The following is a 17,751-nucleotide window of genomic DNA, read 5'->3' on the forward strand; positions in this document are numbered from 1 at the left end:
AGTTCCAAGCCAGTCAAGGATACAATACCCTATCTCAAAAAATAAAATAAGATGGCCGGGAACTTGAAAAGCAAGCAGATCTCTGAGTTCCCAGCCAGTCTGCTCTACACACTACATCCAGGCGGCCAGGGCTGCAGAGTTCTGTCTCTCAAAAACCAAAAGCCAAGCAAAGCTGGGAAGCAGTGTGGCCGCTGCACACCTTTTAGTCCAGGCCGGCCTGATCCAGGTGAGCCAAGGCTGAAGAGAAACCATGTGGTGAAGCAAACGACTGTCAACGCCTACAGCTCAGAGGCTAAAGCAGATATGGCCCTTACCAGAGACCAGTTTCCTGCACCCACAGCTGCGGCTCACAACTGCCTGTGCTCACACCACCTCTACTTCATGGGACACATCTGGCCTCTTCACATACACATTTTTTTCCTATTTTTAAATTCGAATTTAATTAAAAAATAGTTATAATAAACATTTCCACCTAGCCTCTTTCTTTTCAATGACATTTTATTAATAAGCATCTAGAAAGTGGTTTGTTAAATAAGAGTATATTTTTACTCATCTAATGCAACTGCTGAAAGAATAGCCAAAACGGAGACCTACACTGCCAACAGCAGTGCAGGGAATATGTCCTCTCACAGAAACAGGTATTTACAACGTTTCTAAATTTCTGCTTAACATAGTATATATGCCCCCATTATAACATACGTTTCTTTTTAATATATAATCTGTTTTTATTTTATAAGCATTGGTATTTTGCCTGCATCTTTGCAAGGGTGTCTGATCCCCTGGAATTACACTTCCCTTTTCTACCACTTTAAATGAAATAAAGGGGCTGGGAAAATGGCTCAGCTTATTCTTGTAGAGACCCCATATTCAGTGCTCAGCACCCACACCATGATGTACAACCATCTGGAACTCAAGTCCAGGTCAAAAGACACCTCTTTTGACCTCCAGAATCACCAGGCTTGCACGTGGTACAAAAAAAATAGATATAAAAAAAATCTAAATAAATAAAAGAATGGATAAAGAGAAAAAAAAGAGAATGAAAAAAGATTTAAAGTGCAGAAAGAGGTAGGTAAGCAGTGGTATAGTGGTATATGCCTTTAATTACTTGGGAGGCAGCAGGCAGACCTGTGAGTTCAAGGCCAGCCAGGGTCACACAGAGAAACTGTCTTGGGAGGGGGTGAGCGGGAGTGGGCGGGGGAGGGCGGCGGCAGAAAGACCTATATCACACCTACCAAAATCCCCAAAAGGTAGAAAAGCTGAAGTTGATTCAGCATGTAGAAGAATAACAGGAAACAGTATTAAATGACTCAACTAAACTGTAGAGATCTTTGTTTATAAAACAAGGGAAAATAATTGTGTATACCCAATAAATTTTTAAACTTCTCCTTATACATGCTACCCAGTCATTGAAAAAAGTGTATTCAATATCACTAGTACCAGAAAAAGCCAAGCTGAAGAAAACCAAATTTCAGTGCAAATCATGGTCATGAAAAACATAGCACCTGCCTGTTTGGATGTCCTTCCAGAGAACCCAGGACTTAGAACTGTCCTCAAATGTGATGAAGCAGCTCTGTTTCAAAATGTTTATCTGCAATACAGAGGAGACATCAGTAATCTCTTAAAACTGCACACGAGGTTAAATTTTAAGTTACTAACAAGTATAATCCAAGTATAGCAGAAACGTATTAAAGTAACTTACCTTTTTGATAGTTCCAAGATAAAACAAGCCATCTGACCATCTAGCTAAGACATCTTGACCCTCTTCAAATTTACATGCTGGTTTTTTGGCTTTATGTCCATCCTGTAAAGACAGCTTGTTCAAGGATGCTGAGGTCTTTTGGTTTCGACGTGAAGGAGACCGCTTGTGGACCAGTGAATTACCTGCTCCTGTAGAGTCTCTGTTCAGGAAATAAAAGACCAAATACAAGACGTATAAGACGTAAGATTTTATACCAGATACACTTCATATATTAGCCAAACTTTTGGTATAAAAACTTTAATTTGTGAGGAAAATAACAACCAACTCAAATGATGAATACTTTCTAAGCGGATGTAAAACAAAAGAGCAATGGTTGATGGTCCTCACTCACTACGTGCCCTAAGCCAGGCTCAGTCACTCATTCCTGCTGGTGTAAGTGCCTCATCAGGAACAGCTGAGAACAGGGCAGGGCAGGCAGCACAAGCCTTAGCACTGGAGAAGCCGAGCACAAGGAAGAGCTCCAGGCCAGCCTAGGCTAGTTAGACGTTCCGGGCCAACTTGAGCTACATATTTGAGACCCTAGCCTTAAAACAGTTTTGAAAATTTAAGCCTTAACTTCTTAGCTTAGACCACAGGTAATTAAGACACACGACTTCTGGGGTAGATGACTATGTTCACATTCACTGGAAGGGCAGTAACAAACTCTCTACAGAGAATCACTAAGCAAAGAAGGGAGAATAAATCAATCCAAATGTGCAGCACTCACGAGAAAGAAAAATAGACTCCTGCAATGTTCCCACCTACACATGAATACAAAGGCATGTGTACACATAAGTACACAAAACAAATGTAATTAAAATTAAAAACTTCAGATTTCAGAAAATTAAAATTGAATGAAAAGTGTAAGATTTTACTTTTGAAGTAATGGTCCAACAATAAACTATAAAATCATTATTACTTACATATTAAAAAACTGTGAACAATATAGCATGCTCAATTTATTTTTTTAAAAGTTTATGTATATAGGTCTTTTGCCTGAATGCACCTCTGAATGCACATGATGGCCGGTGTCACAAGAGACCAGGAAAGGATACTGCATTTCTTAGCCACTCTGCATGGGTGCTAGGACCAAATCAGAGTCTAACTGCTGAGTCATGTCTCCAGCCCCATCAATTTTCTTAAACAGCAAAGCAGTGTTTGGTTTCATTGTTCCAATTTTAGATATTTTACTGGTTAACATTCAAGGATATATAAAACTATACAGACAGTAAGAGTCGATAAAAGTCTAATGAAAAAAGAAAGTGAAAAATGGGGAACCTGTTTGCAATGTCTAAAATTAACACAAACGCTGGGAAACATGCCTATGCTACAACATGGGACCTTGAAGACAGTGCCCTAAACGAAACAATCCAGACAGAACAGAAGCTACTGTTTAATTCTGGTTATCTGAGTACAGTTAAATTCATAGGCAAGAAGCAGAATAGAACTATCTGGGGGTAAATGAAGGAGTAAATGTTTATGGGAACAGAATTTTGGTATAAAAGAAATACATTTTAAGGTTGTCCTAAAAAGAATTAAGAACTGATGCCTTCCCCTAAATTGCTGAGAAATATTAATCTATGTATCTAACAAACTCAAAATCCTACGAGTACAGGGACTGCAAACAGAATCACTGAAAACCAGAAAGATAATCTTCAAACCAACCAGACAGCTGGGCAGGTAGCCCAGCTGGTAGAATGCTTGTCCAGCATGCACAAGGTCTCTGGTTCCAGTCCCAACACCATAAGACAAAATTAACAAAAGAAAAACAGGTATACACCTACAATCCCAGTACTGGGGATTGAGAGATAAGATCAGAAGTTTAGGGTCATCCTCAACTACACAGAGCTTGAAAAGTTCAAGACCAGCCTAGGAAATGTTTAACCCTGTATAAATAACTGTCTTAGCTACTTATTGCACTGGGTAAAGCCTGAGCATAGGAAGCCTCAAACCCACCTGCAGTGAAACACTTCCTGCAACAAGGCCACACCACCTAATAGTGCCACTCAATATGGGCAAACATTCAAATTCACGACTCTATGGGGCCAAACCTATTCAAACCACTACATTCCACTCTCTGGCCCTATAGGCTTGTAGCCATAAGACAATGCAAAATGCATTTAGTCCAACTCCAAAAGTCCCATAGTCTATTGCAGTGACAACAATGTTTAAAAGTCCAAAGTTCAAAATCTTTCTGAGATTCAAGCAATCTCTTTACTGTAATCCCCTATAAAATCAAAGTGTAAACAATATATTCTTTTTTTTTTTTTTTTGTTCTTTTTTTCGGAGCTGGGGACCGAACCCAGGGCCTTGCTCTTCCTAGGCAAGCGCTCTACCACTGAGCTAAATCCCTAGCCCCAATATATTCTAATATCAAAGGATATACATTACCATTTCAAAAGTGCCCTAGTTAGAAAAACACTGGACCACAGCAAGACCAAAAACCTGCAGGGCAAACTAAACTCTGCATCTCCACGTCCAACGCCTTTCAGCTTTGTTGACTACAACGCGATTCTTTCTCCTGGGCTGGTCCACTATTAGCAGCTTTGCTCAGCAAATATCCCACTGCTTTGGCATCTCGAACATCTTGAGGTCTCCATGGCAACTTCAACTTCACAGATTCTTGTTCCAATGTCTGGGCTTCACAGATGATCTTCTGAGCTCCTCCAAAGGGCTTGGGTTACTTCTGCTCTGCCCTTTGTAGCATGCTAAGTTATGGCTTACTCCACACCACTGCTGCTGTGTTCTTGTGATCATCCCATGGTACTGATATCTCCAATTCACTGGTGACTTCTGTGCAACTAGACCTCATCAATAGGCTTTCTTCATGGTACCAAGTCTCAACTTCTAAGCATGGTCTCTTCAATCCTGGGTCTTCAAATGTCACTGAGACTGTACCTTCACCAATGGCCTTTCCTGGCATCTCACAGAGCCGAGCCTCAGCTGATCTCCATGACCCCTTCATAACTTCAAAACCAGTTCACCTGAGTGACTCTTACACATTACCAAGTCCAGCTGAAACACTAGGTACAACCTTGGCTATTACTGGAACACAGCTTCTTTGTGCTCTCAGAAAACACTTCCTAGATTCCACCTCAGTGATGCTGGTCTCTTCTTTATTACCTTGACTTCCTAGTTCTAGCTGACCAGCATCAATTGTCCCAGTAGTCCCTTCTATTCTAGACTCTAAAGCAGAGCCACATGGATTCTTCTACTACATTATCAGCAGCTGTTTTCCAACTTTCTCACTGCCTAAGCTTGGCTGTCTTGGAGCTTGCTCTGTAGATTGACCTTGAACTCAGAGACCTGCACACCTCTGCCTCCTTTTCTCAAGATCGAGATTCTATTTATTTTATGCGAATACACTGTAACTGTTTTCAGACAAACCAGAAGAGGGCATCTGATCCCATTACAGATGGTTGTAAGCCACCATGTGGTTGCTGGGAATTGAACTCAGGACTTTTGGAAGAGTGGTCAGTGCTCTTAACCACTGAGCCATTTCTCCAGCCTCCTCTTTATAAACATGGCCACTACGCCTCAAGATCCGGATAAAAACAAACTATGTCATCCAGCCTCAAGATCTGGATCACAGCTGTTCCCTCCATTTCTGGACTGTAGTTCATTCCAGATATAGTAAAGTTGACAGTGGAGAATGTCATCATAAACTGTTCCTTGTCAGTTTGACACAAAATCTTATCTCCTTATGTTCAAATGAAAATAACCAGGTCATAATAAGGCCTAGCATGATGTAACTATCCCCTATTCAAATGCAAACCACTTAAAACAATAAGCTAGCTGGGTGGGATCTTGCCAAGGCCACCACTCCCTTAATTTCATTTAATATCCTTGAACTCAGGATTTAACTCCATTCCACTTTCTGGTGCCCCCTTAGACTTTGAACCATACAGTTTGTATTTTCCCTTAGTTTGCTGTATGTGATCAAAAGGCTCTCGTAAGAGTAAATCACAGGATACAGTCTATGGTGGATGTTTTGAGATTTCCTTTGTCAATGCAATTAATCTAAATCTCTTCACTTTAGCCTCAAGCAGACTCTTCAGACAAGGGCAAAGGGCAAATAGCAGCTACATTCTTCAATAAACTATCCTAAGAACAGTTTCTAGGGCACACAGTAGAATTCTTCTCTAAAACCTCTTGAGCTAGACCCTCAGTGCCACTGTCTTCCGTGCTTCTACTAGGATGGCCCATTAAGCATTAAGTCCCAACTAAAGCATCCCACTCTTTCCACAGTCCCCAAACCCACATTCCTCCAAACAAAAGCATAGTCGGGCCTATTGCAACAATACCCCACCTCCTGGTACCAACTTTCTGTCTCAGTTTGGGTTTCCATTGCAGTAAAGACATGACCAAGGCAACTCTTATAAAGACAAACATTTAAATGGGGCTGGCTTATAGTTTCAGAGGTTTAAACCATTATCATCATGGTAGGAAGCATAGTAGCATGCAGGCAGATGTGGTACCTCAAAGCCCACCTACTTAGTGACTCACTTCCTCCTAATACTGCCACTCTATGGCCAAGCATTCCAAACATGAATCTATGGGGGAACCAAACCTATTCAAACCACTATAACCTAAACCTGAATAGCATAAGCAACTATGAAAAATAAGCCAGCAGAATGCTCTTAATCCTGGAATGGAAACCACACGATTAAAGAGGTAAACATTCTCAGACACAGTTATATGCTTTGCTATTATTTTGATATACCCTCTCTTTTTTGTGATGGTTATGTACTTGTCTTACTCTCCACTGTATTACTTTTATTACACAGCACACATTCTTAGATCAACCATTAAACTTTGTCATTTTTCATTTCCTAGTGTTTCTTCCCTTCTCCTGCAGTCAATGATGTGCTATGTTTAGGAACAAGAACCCAACCTAGTAACAGTTACCCTTACCCTTTGACTTCATTTTTCTATCCTGTCCACAGTCAAATCCCTAGAAAAGCTAGTAAGAAGTCCAGCACTTAGGAAGCAAAGGCAGGCAGATCTTTCTGAGTTCAAGGCACACTCTACATAGTGAATTCCAGGTCAGCTAATGAGACTCTGTCTCAAAAAGAGGAGTTGGGGGAGAAATGGACATAAGATGGCTCATCTGAGAAACACTCCCCTCAAACCCGTATCTGACAAGTTATCCTCTAACCTCCATATGCACGATGATGTGGATACGAATTGATACTCAATGAGTACTAAAAATGTGGTACAGCAAGATGGCATAGTAGGTTAAGATTGCCTACTGCCAAGAGAAATGACCTGTGCTCAACCCTGCTACAAATTGTCCTCTGATCTCTGCATGCATGGTATGGTAAAAGAGAGAGAGAGAGAAAGAGAGAGAGAGAAAGAGAGAGAGAGAGAGAGAGAGAGAGTGTGTTTGTGTACGCGTGCCCACATAAACACACACACACAGATGAATGGATAGATAGTTTCTTAAAAAAAAAAAAAGAAATGAATTAAAGATGTCAAAACACGTTTAACAATAAAATATTACATTTTTAACAATAAAATTTTATGCATAGAGCCAGAGTGGTGTTATACACCTTCATTCCCAGCACTTGGGAGGCAGAAACAGGTGGATCTGAGTTCAAGGACAGCCTAGAATACAGAGCAAGTCCCAGGACAGCTAGAGTGACACAGAGAAACTGTCTCAAAACAAAACAAACAAATGAATATAATAGAATTTTTAGAGTTTTTTTAATTGTTCTCTTTACTTTTTATCATGTGTGTGTGTGCATATACTTGTATAGGGATATGCACACACTGGTACAGGTGCCCATGGAGGTCAGTGGTATCAGACCCCCTGTGTAACTAGAATTACTGGTAGTTGGGGACCACCCAACCCCCCTGTGTAACCAGAATTACTGGTAGTTGGGGACCAACCAGTATGGGTGTTGGGAACCACACTCAGTTCTTCTACAAAAGCAGTTTGTACTCTTAACTGCTGAGCCATCTTGACAGGCCCTGGCATTCGTAATTTAGTAGAAAATGCACTCCATTGAAAGCCAATGTTAACAAATGACTAAAAAAGTCTTTCTTTGTTGGTACACTACCCTACAGTAAACAAGGCCCTAACTTAAGTTACTAATTGGCTGAAGAGTTTAAATAATGTAGATTAAGGAAAAAGGACTATTTTCTTTCTCCATCCTATCTTCCCAATTTATTCTATTTATCTAAGAGAGCATCTGAATAATTGTTAGAGCCTAGATTATGTAATCTAAATAATCTCTGGCCCAGTAATGTGGCTCAGTGGTAAGGGCACATGCTGCCAAGTCTGACAGCCTGACTGATCCTCAGAACCCACAGATTAGAAAATTAACGGCAGCAAGTTGTCTTCAGACCTCTATATCAATGCTGCAGTCCACAGGGACCTGCACACACCAACAGCAAGAATTTTAAAATGTGCCTGGGCAGTGGTATAGCGTGCCTTTAATCCTATCACTGGGGAAGCGGAGGCAGCTGGATCTCTGTGAGTCCAAGGCAATTCCAAGACAGCCAGGGCTACACAGAGAAACTCTGTGCTCAAACAAAATAAAACAAAACAAACAAAATGCATCTAAAGTACTTTCTGAGGCTACAATTTCAAGACACAGATGGAGTTCTAGCATAAGGCCTTCACACCCAGGAGCACACAGCCAGTACAATCTAGGCTTAGTGGGATAGTTCAAAAGTGGGAGTACAAGAATTAGGGATGAGGTGGTCTGAAAAGAGTTGGGGATGAATATGATCAAAATACTTTTTATCAGCTGGATGGCAATGGCCCACGCCTTCAATCCCAGTACTCAGGAGGCAGAGGCAGGTGGATCGCTTGAGTTTGAAGCCAGCCTGCCTGGTCTACAAAGGGAACTCCATGGGGTTGGGGATTTAGCTCAGTGGTAGAGCGCTTGCCTAGGAAGCGCAAGGCCCTGGGTTCGGTCCCCAGCTCCGAAAAAAAAAAAAGAAAAAAAAAAAAAGAAAGAAAAGAAAAAAAAAAAAAAGGGAACTCCATGATATATATATATATATATATATATATATATATATATATATATATCCCCAAATTTTCAAAGAATTAACAAATTGTGAAAATACATTTTTTTTTCTTTTCTTTTTTCCGTAGCTGGGGAATGAACCCAGGGCCTCAAGCGCTCTACCACTGAGCTAAATCCCCAACCTGTGTGAAAATACATTTAAGGACTTAGCATAGTATCATTTCTCAAAAAAAGAACCAAGAAATTTGTGATTTCAATTATTTGTCTTCAATTAAAAGAAAAATGAGTCTTTACTGTCCACCCTGTATACAGTCTGTGTTCTTAGAAAACTGTCAGGCTTGCTTACCATATCCTCCTGCACACCTATCACACACAATGCATAGATAAACAATACACAGTCAGTAAACTACTAGTAACAACTGGCTGTTTAAATAAAGACTAGATTAAGTCTAAGGGCTGAAAGCTACCGCCCCCCAAATAGGACTCACCTCCCTAGTAGGAACTTTCATCCCTCTATTGTGCCGCTCCAATTTCCCTCCTCTTCTCTGGTAACAGCCATCGGCCATGACACCTCCACCACAATCACGTCTCCAGTACCCTTGCCACTACTCTAGTCCATGATGAACCACTCGGCAGCTAAGGGAAAAAAGGAAGGAAAATCTAATCCTACTTCACACGCCACCTTGCCCTTGATTCACCAGTCTATAAAGCAAAATGATCTTGCAGTAGTGGGGGGTGAGAAGGAATCAGAGCTAAGGGACAAACAACAAAGCAAACAAGACAAAACCCACTGTTCTATCCTGACCCCAACCCTGGAACAACAAGTCTCATCTTCTTGGGTGTTTTGTTGTGGTTTTAATGTTTTGAAACGGAGTGCTACACGGTAGCTCAAACTGGCCTCTGCTTTAAAGGGCTGGGACTGTAGGCATGAGTCCCCATTCAGAGCTCTTCCAAACAGCACAACACTGCCAAGGTTAAGGCACCAGGCACACATACAAAAATATTTACACAAGCAAAACACACTTTAAAAAATAATTTTAATGGGGTTGGGGATTGAGCTCAGTGGTAGAGCGCTTGCCTAGGAAGCGCAAGACCCTGGGTTCAGTCCCCAGCTCCAAAAAAAAGAACCAAAAAAAAAAAAATAATAATAATAATTTTTATTTTAGAAAAGATACCTCTACTCTATTTCTCAGCTTTAGAAATTAAGAAAAAATCATACATTACATTTTTAAAATTAATAAATAGTAAGGAATGGACAGATGCAGTGTTGTATGCCTTTAATCCCAGCATTCAAGGAGCAAACACAGAATCTGTGAGTTTAAAAAGACCTTGCCGGGCTGGAGAGATGGCTCAGCGGTTAAGAGCACCCAACTGCTCTTCCAGAGGTCCTGAGTTCAATTCCCAGCAACCACATGGTGGCTCACAACCATCTGTAAAGAGATTCGACGCCCTCTTCTGGTGTGTCTGAAGACAGCGACAGCGTACTTATATATATAAATGCATAAATAAATCTTTAAAAAAAAAAAAAAAGACCTTGCCTCAAAAAAAAAAAGAAAAGAAAAAAGAAAGAAAAGAAAAGGCAAAGGAGGCTAGGCTAGAGAGGTGTTTACCAGTTACGAGCATACATTGCTTTTTCATCGATCCAGAGTTCAGCCTGCACTCACTTTGGGAGACTCACAACAACCTGTAGAAGATTCAACACCTTCTGACTCTGTTGGGTACTGCATTTACATGCACATACACACAGGCACATAATCAAAGATAAAGTATTTTTAAATTTATGTTTCAGTGTTTGCCTGCATGTATATGTATGTGACTTACATGCAGTGCCCAGGGAGACCACAAGAGGGTACTAGATTTCCCTGGAACTGGAATTACAGATGACTGTGAGCCACCATGTGGGGACTGGGAATAGAACTAGGGTCCTCTGGAAAAGCAGCCAGTGCTCTTAACTGCTGAGAGTGAGAGAGAGAGAGAGAGAGAGAGAGAGAGAGAGAGAGAGAGAGAGAGAATTAAAGGAATAAGTTGAGAAATGATTAAAATCATTTAATTTCCAAATGATTGTGTTTATATACTTGCCTTTAGTCAATTTCAGACCTACACTTCTTATTTATTTTTAGATTTATACATTTTATTCTGTGTTTTGCCTGCACGTATGCTTACGTTCCAAGTACAACTTGGTGGTGCCTTTGGAGGTCAGAAGAAGGAACTGGATCCCTTGGAAATAGAGTTGTAGATGGTTATGAACCACCACCGTGTGGGTGCTGGGAACTAAACCTAGGTCCTGTGCAAGAGCAACAAATGCTCTTAAGCACTAACCACCTCTTCAGTCCCTAGACCCAGTTTACTGTCCTAAAAGGTAGTTCTCATACCAACTCCCATCCCTACCCTCAACCTTTATGAAACCTACTGAGTCACTTTACTTCATTCGCCTCCATCGAGAGAGAACCTAGAGAGGTGGTTTGGCAGCTCTGTCTCCCAGCCCCACACGGTAGCTCACAACTTAAAAGTCCTAGGAGACCCAGCGTCCTATCCTGCCTCCACGGACACCAAGCACACAGTGAGCAGCACACATGCAGGCGAACAGTCACACACATAAAGTAAAAACAAGTGTATCTAAACAAGTACGAGCCAGTTAAATAGCTCAACAGGTAAGGATGCTTGTCACCCAGCCTGACCAGTTAGAAGTTCTATTCCTGAGACCCATGACAGAACCAACTCCCTGAAATTGTCCTTGATTTCCACATGTATGCTGTAGCAACCACACATACACCATAAATATTAACTCCATAAATACACATGTAAGTCATATATGGTTTAAGTGAATTTCTCATCTGGGCTGACAATGCTCCAAGGGTCAAAAACTAACAAAATTCCCAATACCACACATGAGAATCCCACCTTTCAGTTGTTGGTCAGGATTGTCCAAGAACTGCTAAAACATTACAAGCTACTGCTATTGCCTTTGGTTACCCAACCCCAAGTGGTAGTAGGTAAGTCCCTAATGCTGAAGATACCATGAACTTCAGACAGTGGGCCCAGACGCCTAAACTGAAACTGACCTGAAAGCCTCCCTAAGCACTACCTTCAGGGTCCCTAAGGTTCCACGCAAGCTGCCAAATGAAGGAGGCATCAGCCCTGCCTACCCAGTTATGACAGCTGAAGCAGTGACCTTTACGGTACAGTAGTGGAATGTATACCACTAACTCTCTAACTGGACTTAAAACCTACTCTTCGGAGAGAAAAGTCTTGCATGTTACTGGAAACCTAGCCAACTACCTAAGGCTAGTGGTCATGGACATTAGAAGAGAACTCGACTACCATTTACTAAGCCAGCACAATTCCTAACTGTATCCTACATACTTCTACCTATGCCACAGTTAAGTGTGGTTCTCACTCCTCATCAAGAAACTTCTCTTTGCAACAGGTGGGAGACCTTTACATAAAACCACAATCAATCAAGAGTCGTGAAGCCCAGTCACTAGATAGATAGATAGATAGATAGATAGATAGATAGATAGGCAGACAGACAGATAGACAGATAGGCAGACAGACAGATCGATCACAACTCCTGTACCTAAGGCCCAGGGAACACTGAGTAAGAGAAGAGCAGAAAGGCTGTAGGGAGTATGTGAGAAAGTGTGGCTGCTAGGAATGTCAGAAGCTACACCCAGTCTCACCAATATGACTGCCTAAACATGAGCTAAACATGACACCCACTTTAATCCTAGCACTCAGGAGACAAAGGCAGGGAGGCATGCAGGTCTCTGAGCTCAAGGCCAGCCTAATCTACAGAGTGAGTTCCACAGCAGCTAGGACTACAAAGTGAGACCCTATTTTAAAAGAGAGTGATAGACAGACAGACAGACAGGCACATACACAGACACACACAGAGACAGACAGACAAAGACAGAGACATATCAACAAGGCCAAGGGAAAACCCAGGAATGCTCAACCCTATACAAAAAAACTACAGCCAATTAAGGAATGCTAATTAGTGGAGAAAATAGTCTTCCCTGGGGAAGAGCACACCAGTCAATTATCCAATATACCAAATAATCATTCCTTAAAACATAACAAGTAACATTTTACAGACTAAGAATATTTATATATTTAAGAATCAATATGTATATACATATGTAACAACAATAAAAAAGAGGTCACAAATTTGAAAGAAAGCAAGGAGATGTATATGGGGAGGGCTTGAAGAAAGGAAAGGGGAGGGGAGAATGATGTAATTATATTATAATCTCAATAAAATATATTTTTTTCTCCATCTTTATTAACTTGGGTATTTCTTATTTACATTTCAATTGTTATTCCCCCTTTCTGGGTCAACATCCCCCTAACCCCTCCCCCTCCTCTTCTCTATGGGTGTTCCCCTCCCCATCCTCCCCCATTACCGCCCCACCCAACAATCACGTTCACTGGGGGTCCAGCCTTGGCAGGACCAAGGGCTTCCCCTTCCACTGGTGCTCTTACTAGGCTATTCATTGCTACCTGTGAGGTTGGAGCCCAGGTCAGTCCATGCATAGTCTCTGGGTAGTGGTACTAGCACACAACCTACACTCCTAGCACTGGAGTTAGGAGTTCCTGGTCAGGTTAGGCTATGTCAGACTCTGTCTTAAAAAGACCAATCGGGGTTGGGAATTTGGCTCAGTGGTAGAGCGCTTGCCTAGCAAGCACAAGGCCCTGGGTTCGGTCGCCAGCTCCGAAGGAAAAAAAAAAAAAAAAAAGACCAATCAAGTACACTTAACTGTATTTCTATTCACACTTTGTGTCTTTTAACTGTAAACAGATTTTTTTCCATAGAGTATATTCTGATTACAATTTCCCCTATGTCCAACTGGTCCTAGGTCCTCCCCACTACCAAAATCCACACCCTTTCTCTCATGAGACTATAGGTATCACATCAAAGGGAAAAAAAGATGAAAACAAAGAGACTAGGACAAGCTGTTTGCCCAGAATCTTTAATATATACCATTAGCATTTCATTTTAAGTTGCCAAAGATAATTTAAAACTTTCCCTTTCCACAAGTAACTGTAGCTTCTGGAGTTCACAATGTTCCTGCATCCGTCTGGGCTTGCTGGCCTTGCTTACATCATGGCAGAGCTTTCTGGGTCACATGGCCTGACTACAGAAGTGAATACAATAAATGCATATGTGCATAGAGCTTCTCTAAGGTCTTCTTCTGCACCTAAAAATATTTCAGTCTGCATTACAACTCACTGGTAGAGTGGCAGGAACCTGACTGAGGTCCTAGCTAGGAGAGGAAGAAAGTTTCAATGCTGGCGTACCAGGTGAGGCTGAGCAATAAATAACTGACTCCATCAGTTCCTACAGTAGAACTTCCCCAAGAAGTCTGCTCTGCTCATTTACTATACTCAGCACTACAATGAAAAACCTTGCTCCACTGAGCCACAGTCCTTCTTCCTTTGTTCTTCATGACTTGAAACTTTATTAATATATGCATTCAGTGTTCTTCTCATTGCTGTGTGGAAGAATCTGACAAAACAACATAGGAAATTGTATGTTTTGGCTCACAGTTTCAGAGTACAGTCCATCATGGAAGGGGGAGGCATGGTAGAAGCAGCAGGAGGCAGCTATCCCACTGTTATCTGCAGTCAGGAAGGTCAATGTTCATGCTCAGCTTGCTTCCTCCATTTGATTCAATCCAGGACCCCAGCCCATGGGTTTGGTGCCTCACATAGTCAGGGTGGGTCTTCCCTCCTCAGTTAAACCTTTCTGAAAACAATCATAGGCATATCCAGAGGTATATATATTTCTATGGTGATTCTGAATCTTATCAAACTGACAATGAAGATCAACCATCACTTTATGTCTAAGTATAAGGCCTACTTTTATGATTATATGAATTATATTATGATTATATATTATTGAGCCCTTGGCAATCATTTCTACTTTTTTCCAACAGGGTTTCATGTTAGCTGTGAACTCTATATAGCCAAGAATAGCCTTGAACTTTGGATCCTCCAGCCCCTATCTGCTGTCAAGAAATGTTTTTTCGGACTGTTGAGATGGCTCAGCAGTTAAGAGTACTGGCTGTTCTTCCAGAGGATCTGAGTTCAAATCCCAGGGCCTTTGATTCACAGCATTAACAATGGCAACTTGCAACCATTTCTAACTCCAGTTCCAAAGGGACAAGGGATTGGCCTCTGTGGGCACGGCCCTCATGTGGTACACACATATACATGCAGGCAAACCATCCACACACATAAAAGGAAGTCTTACAAAAAGAAAGAAAAAAATGTATTCATTACAGCAGGTTAAATTTTAGAACCACTATAACAGATGAAAAATATCCTTTATGGGGGCTAGAAAGATGTCTCTGCCATTAAAAACACATTGTTCTTGGAGAAGAACTGAGTGTGGTTTCCAGCACCTATACTGGGCAGCTCACAATCACCTCTGATCTAGTCTGAGGGGATCTCATGCCTCTGGCCTCCATGGACACTAGCACATACCCCACCCCTACCCCCTGCACATATGCATTAAAAAATGTTTTTAATGTCTTATACATTTTTCCCCAAATTTCAGGGTGTATTCATTTGACAAAATGTTTCTCTTGTCTTCTCTAATCTCAGTTGTTCTTGTTCTTCTGACACTTGATAGTTTTGAACTCCGCTATCTCAGTAGCTCCACAATGAATCTATTCTGTACTTTCATCATTTCACCATCAAATGTCATCAATTATAGCTCAAAGGTGCTAAATGGTGCTTGCACATGTGCCTGTGTTTGTTCATTCTATCATTCATCATTGCTCAAAATCAAACTGCGTACTCTGCATGAGCACTGAACATGTCTACTGTTTGACAACGAGATTTCTAATATAAGACTACATTTAGCATAGGAAGTCCCCAATATATACTTTTTGAACAAGTAAGGAAAAACATTCTCCACACTACACATTTAAGTATAGCTGTACATCCAATGATAGTTGCTGATGTTAACTCAAGGTAAGTAGTATCAGCAGAGCATGGTAGTACACATTTCCAATCTCCATCTGCATTTACTGTGCAGATGCAGACAGATTCATCTGTTCAAGGTCAGTCTGGAATGCAAAGTGAGGTCCAGGCTAGCCAGGATTACCTAAGGAGACCTTGCTTTCAAAACTTAAAAAACGGGGCTGGGGATTTAGCTCAGTGGTAGAGCGCTTACCTAGGAAGCGCAAGGCCCTGGGTTTGGTCCCCAGCTCCGAAAAAAAGAACCAAAAAAAAAAAAAAAAAAAAAAACTTAAAAAACAAAAACAACAACAAAAAAACCCATTAGCTAGCTCCATGTAAAGCATTGTCCAGCACTCTAAAAAGAATCACTTCTTTACCCACAATCACCCGTAAGTTTACTCCCTCCCCAAAAAGAAAATTAAAACATAGAGGCTGAAAACAGTCTGCAGACAACTGCAGAAAAGTTGTAATATGAAGATTACATGGAATCTATTTGAAGGAGAAAGTTACTTACTGCTAAAGAAAATGGAGTCAAATCAACCACTACCTACATATTTCTAGTTCTACGTTGATCTCAAGAGGGACTTTTCTATGTCAATTACAGGCTTGTCTGGGTTTTCAAATTCTAATTACTGTTACATGGTAATATCTTCAACCAAATTAAATGTTTTATTTAAAGACTAAAACAGCATTCCATACCCCCTTTCCTATTGTTCACAGTCCCTCCTATCACTTAATAAACCCATCTCTGCCAAAGAAAAATTCTAACAACCAGGGACAGCAGACTGTAAACCACAGTTAAGAGTTCTGGCACTATAGAAATGTGTTAAGAAATCGTGGAAATTTTAGTTAAATCCCTTAAAGTCGTAAGTAACTAGGTTGTAATGATGAATACAAATATCAGAGCAAGAAATTTTAATTGAACAGGAGAACAGGAGGAATGCCTGTAAGTAAAAGCTATCTCTTCCCCATATCACTTCTTCCCTTTAAGCTTCCAGGGCTTGTTTTCCGGAGTATTTTCCTCATCCTCCCACTCTATCCAGCCCATCCACTAGATTCCCCTCCCACAATTCTACACAATTCCACACAATTCCAGCACCCTCTGGTTCCAAACTGCTACTTCCCTTACCACCCCTTAAAGTGCCAGGCAGCCCCTCTACTAGGCTCCCCACATTCTGACGGCTCCTCCCCTAGGTTCCCCACCCCCTCATCACCAGGTTCATCCTGCCCCTCCAACCGTCTCCCGCCCCCAGGTTCCTTCCTGCCCTCCAAACACAGCTTCCCTGTCTCAACGTTTTATCTAATTCCACCAACTGACTCCCCGAACGCCCCGCTCGTTCCTCCAGCCCCTATTTTTACCAACATTTCACTGTCTACGCTCGATCCATTCTTTCAACATATGCATCAACGCAAAAACACCCCCACACTGGACTCCCTTGCGGATCCTCCATCTTTCTCCCTTTCTTTTGCTTCCTTTCTTTCGTCTCTCTGCATCCCAACCTCCTCCCAAAGAGTCGGTTCCCAGGCCAAGGTCTCTCACCTCATTCGGTCACTTAAGTGGTGCCAACCGCTTCATACAGGAAAATAGAAGCAATCACGTTCCCGTGGGCGCTTCCCCGCGAGTCCGGGCACTCACTGGGCACCCGCCCCAGCGGGAACCCTGCGCTCACGCACACACACGCACTGAATTCCTTGGGGACGAGGATTGGGGAGGAGAATATGCGTTCTCACACCGGCCTCAAACACAGACCACTTCGCTACAGCCCTTCGCCATTTTGGTTTCCCGCGGACTACCGGTGCATTCTGGGAGCGCGGAGCTACTCCGGGGCCGAATGGCAGCTCTCCAGAGCCGCAGAGGGGCGGGGCCTGCGCGGCGAGCGCGGAGGAACACCGTGCCCTACGTCCCGGACCAGCGCTGAACAAAGAGGGACTCTTTAATGTCGCGGTGGGACTAAGTCCTTCTGCTGCCGGTGCATACACAATAGTGAGCGCTGCCCTTCCAGACGCAGAGGCTCGCTGGACTGTTTTTCGTGTCCAACCTATCGTGCAGGTCTTTTTTAATGCCCT

General features: G+C 42.0%; 1 protein-coding gene across 8 annotated transcripts in view; it reads right to left on the minus strand.

The window, feature by feature from the left end:
- The window catches only part of Mtf2 (metal response element binding transcription factor 2), a 44,246-nt gene extending 26,735 nt beyond the window's left edge, over window positions 1-17,511 (minus strand). The window contains exons 1-5 of one of the 8 annotated variants that reach the window (XM_063273317.1): window positions 17,225-17,504; window positions 14,264-14,464; window positions 9,207-9,354; window positions 1,700-1,898; window positions 1,507-1,588 (exon numbers count right to left, since the gene is read on the minus strand). Coding sequence is in view for 2 of the 8 variants with exons in the window: in XM_039092150.2 (XP_038948078.1) it covers window positions 1,507-1,588; window positions 1,700-1,898; window positions 14,264-14,301 (319 nt within the window). In the remaining 6 variants the exon portion in view is untranslated. Of the gene's footprint in view, window positions 1-1,506; window positions 1,589-1,699; window positions 1,899-4,129; window positions 8,627-9,206; window positions 9,355-14,016; window positions 14,465-17,224 lie in introns of those variants that run through there. The other 7 variants (XR_005492985.2, XR_005492986.2, XM_006250569.5 and 4 more) reach the window with 7 other exon arrangements.
- Window positions 17,512-17,751: the final 240 nt, after the last annotated feature.

Source organism: Rattus norvegicus, chromosome 14 (genome assembly GCF_036323735.1).
Source record: "Rattus norvegicus strain BN/NHsdMcwi chromosome 14, GRCr8, whole genome shotgun sequence".
NCBI classification, from domain to species: Eukaryota; Metazoa; Chordata; class Mammalia; order Rodentia; family Muridae; genus Rattus; species Rattus norvegicus.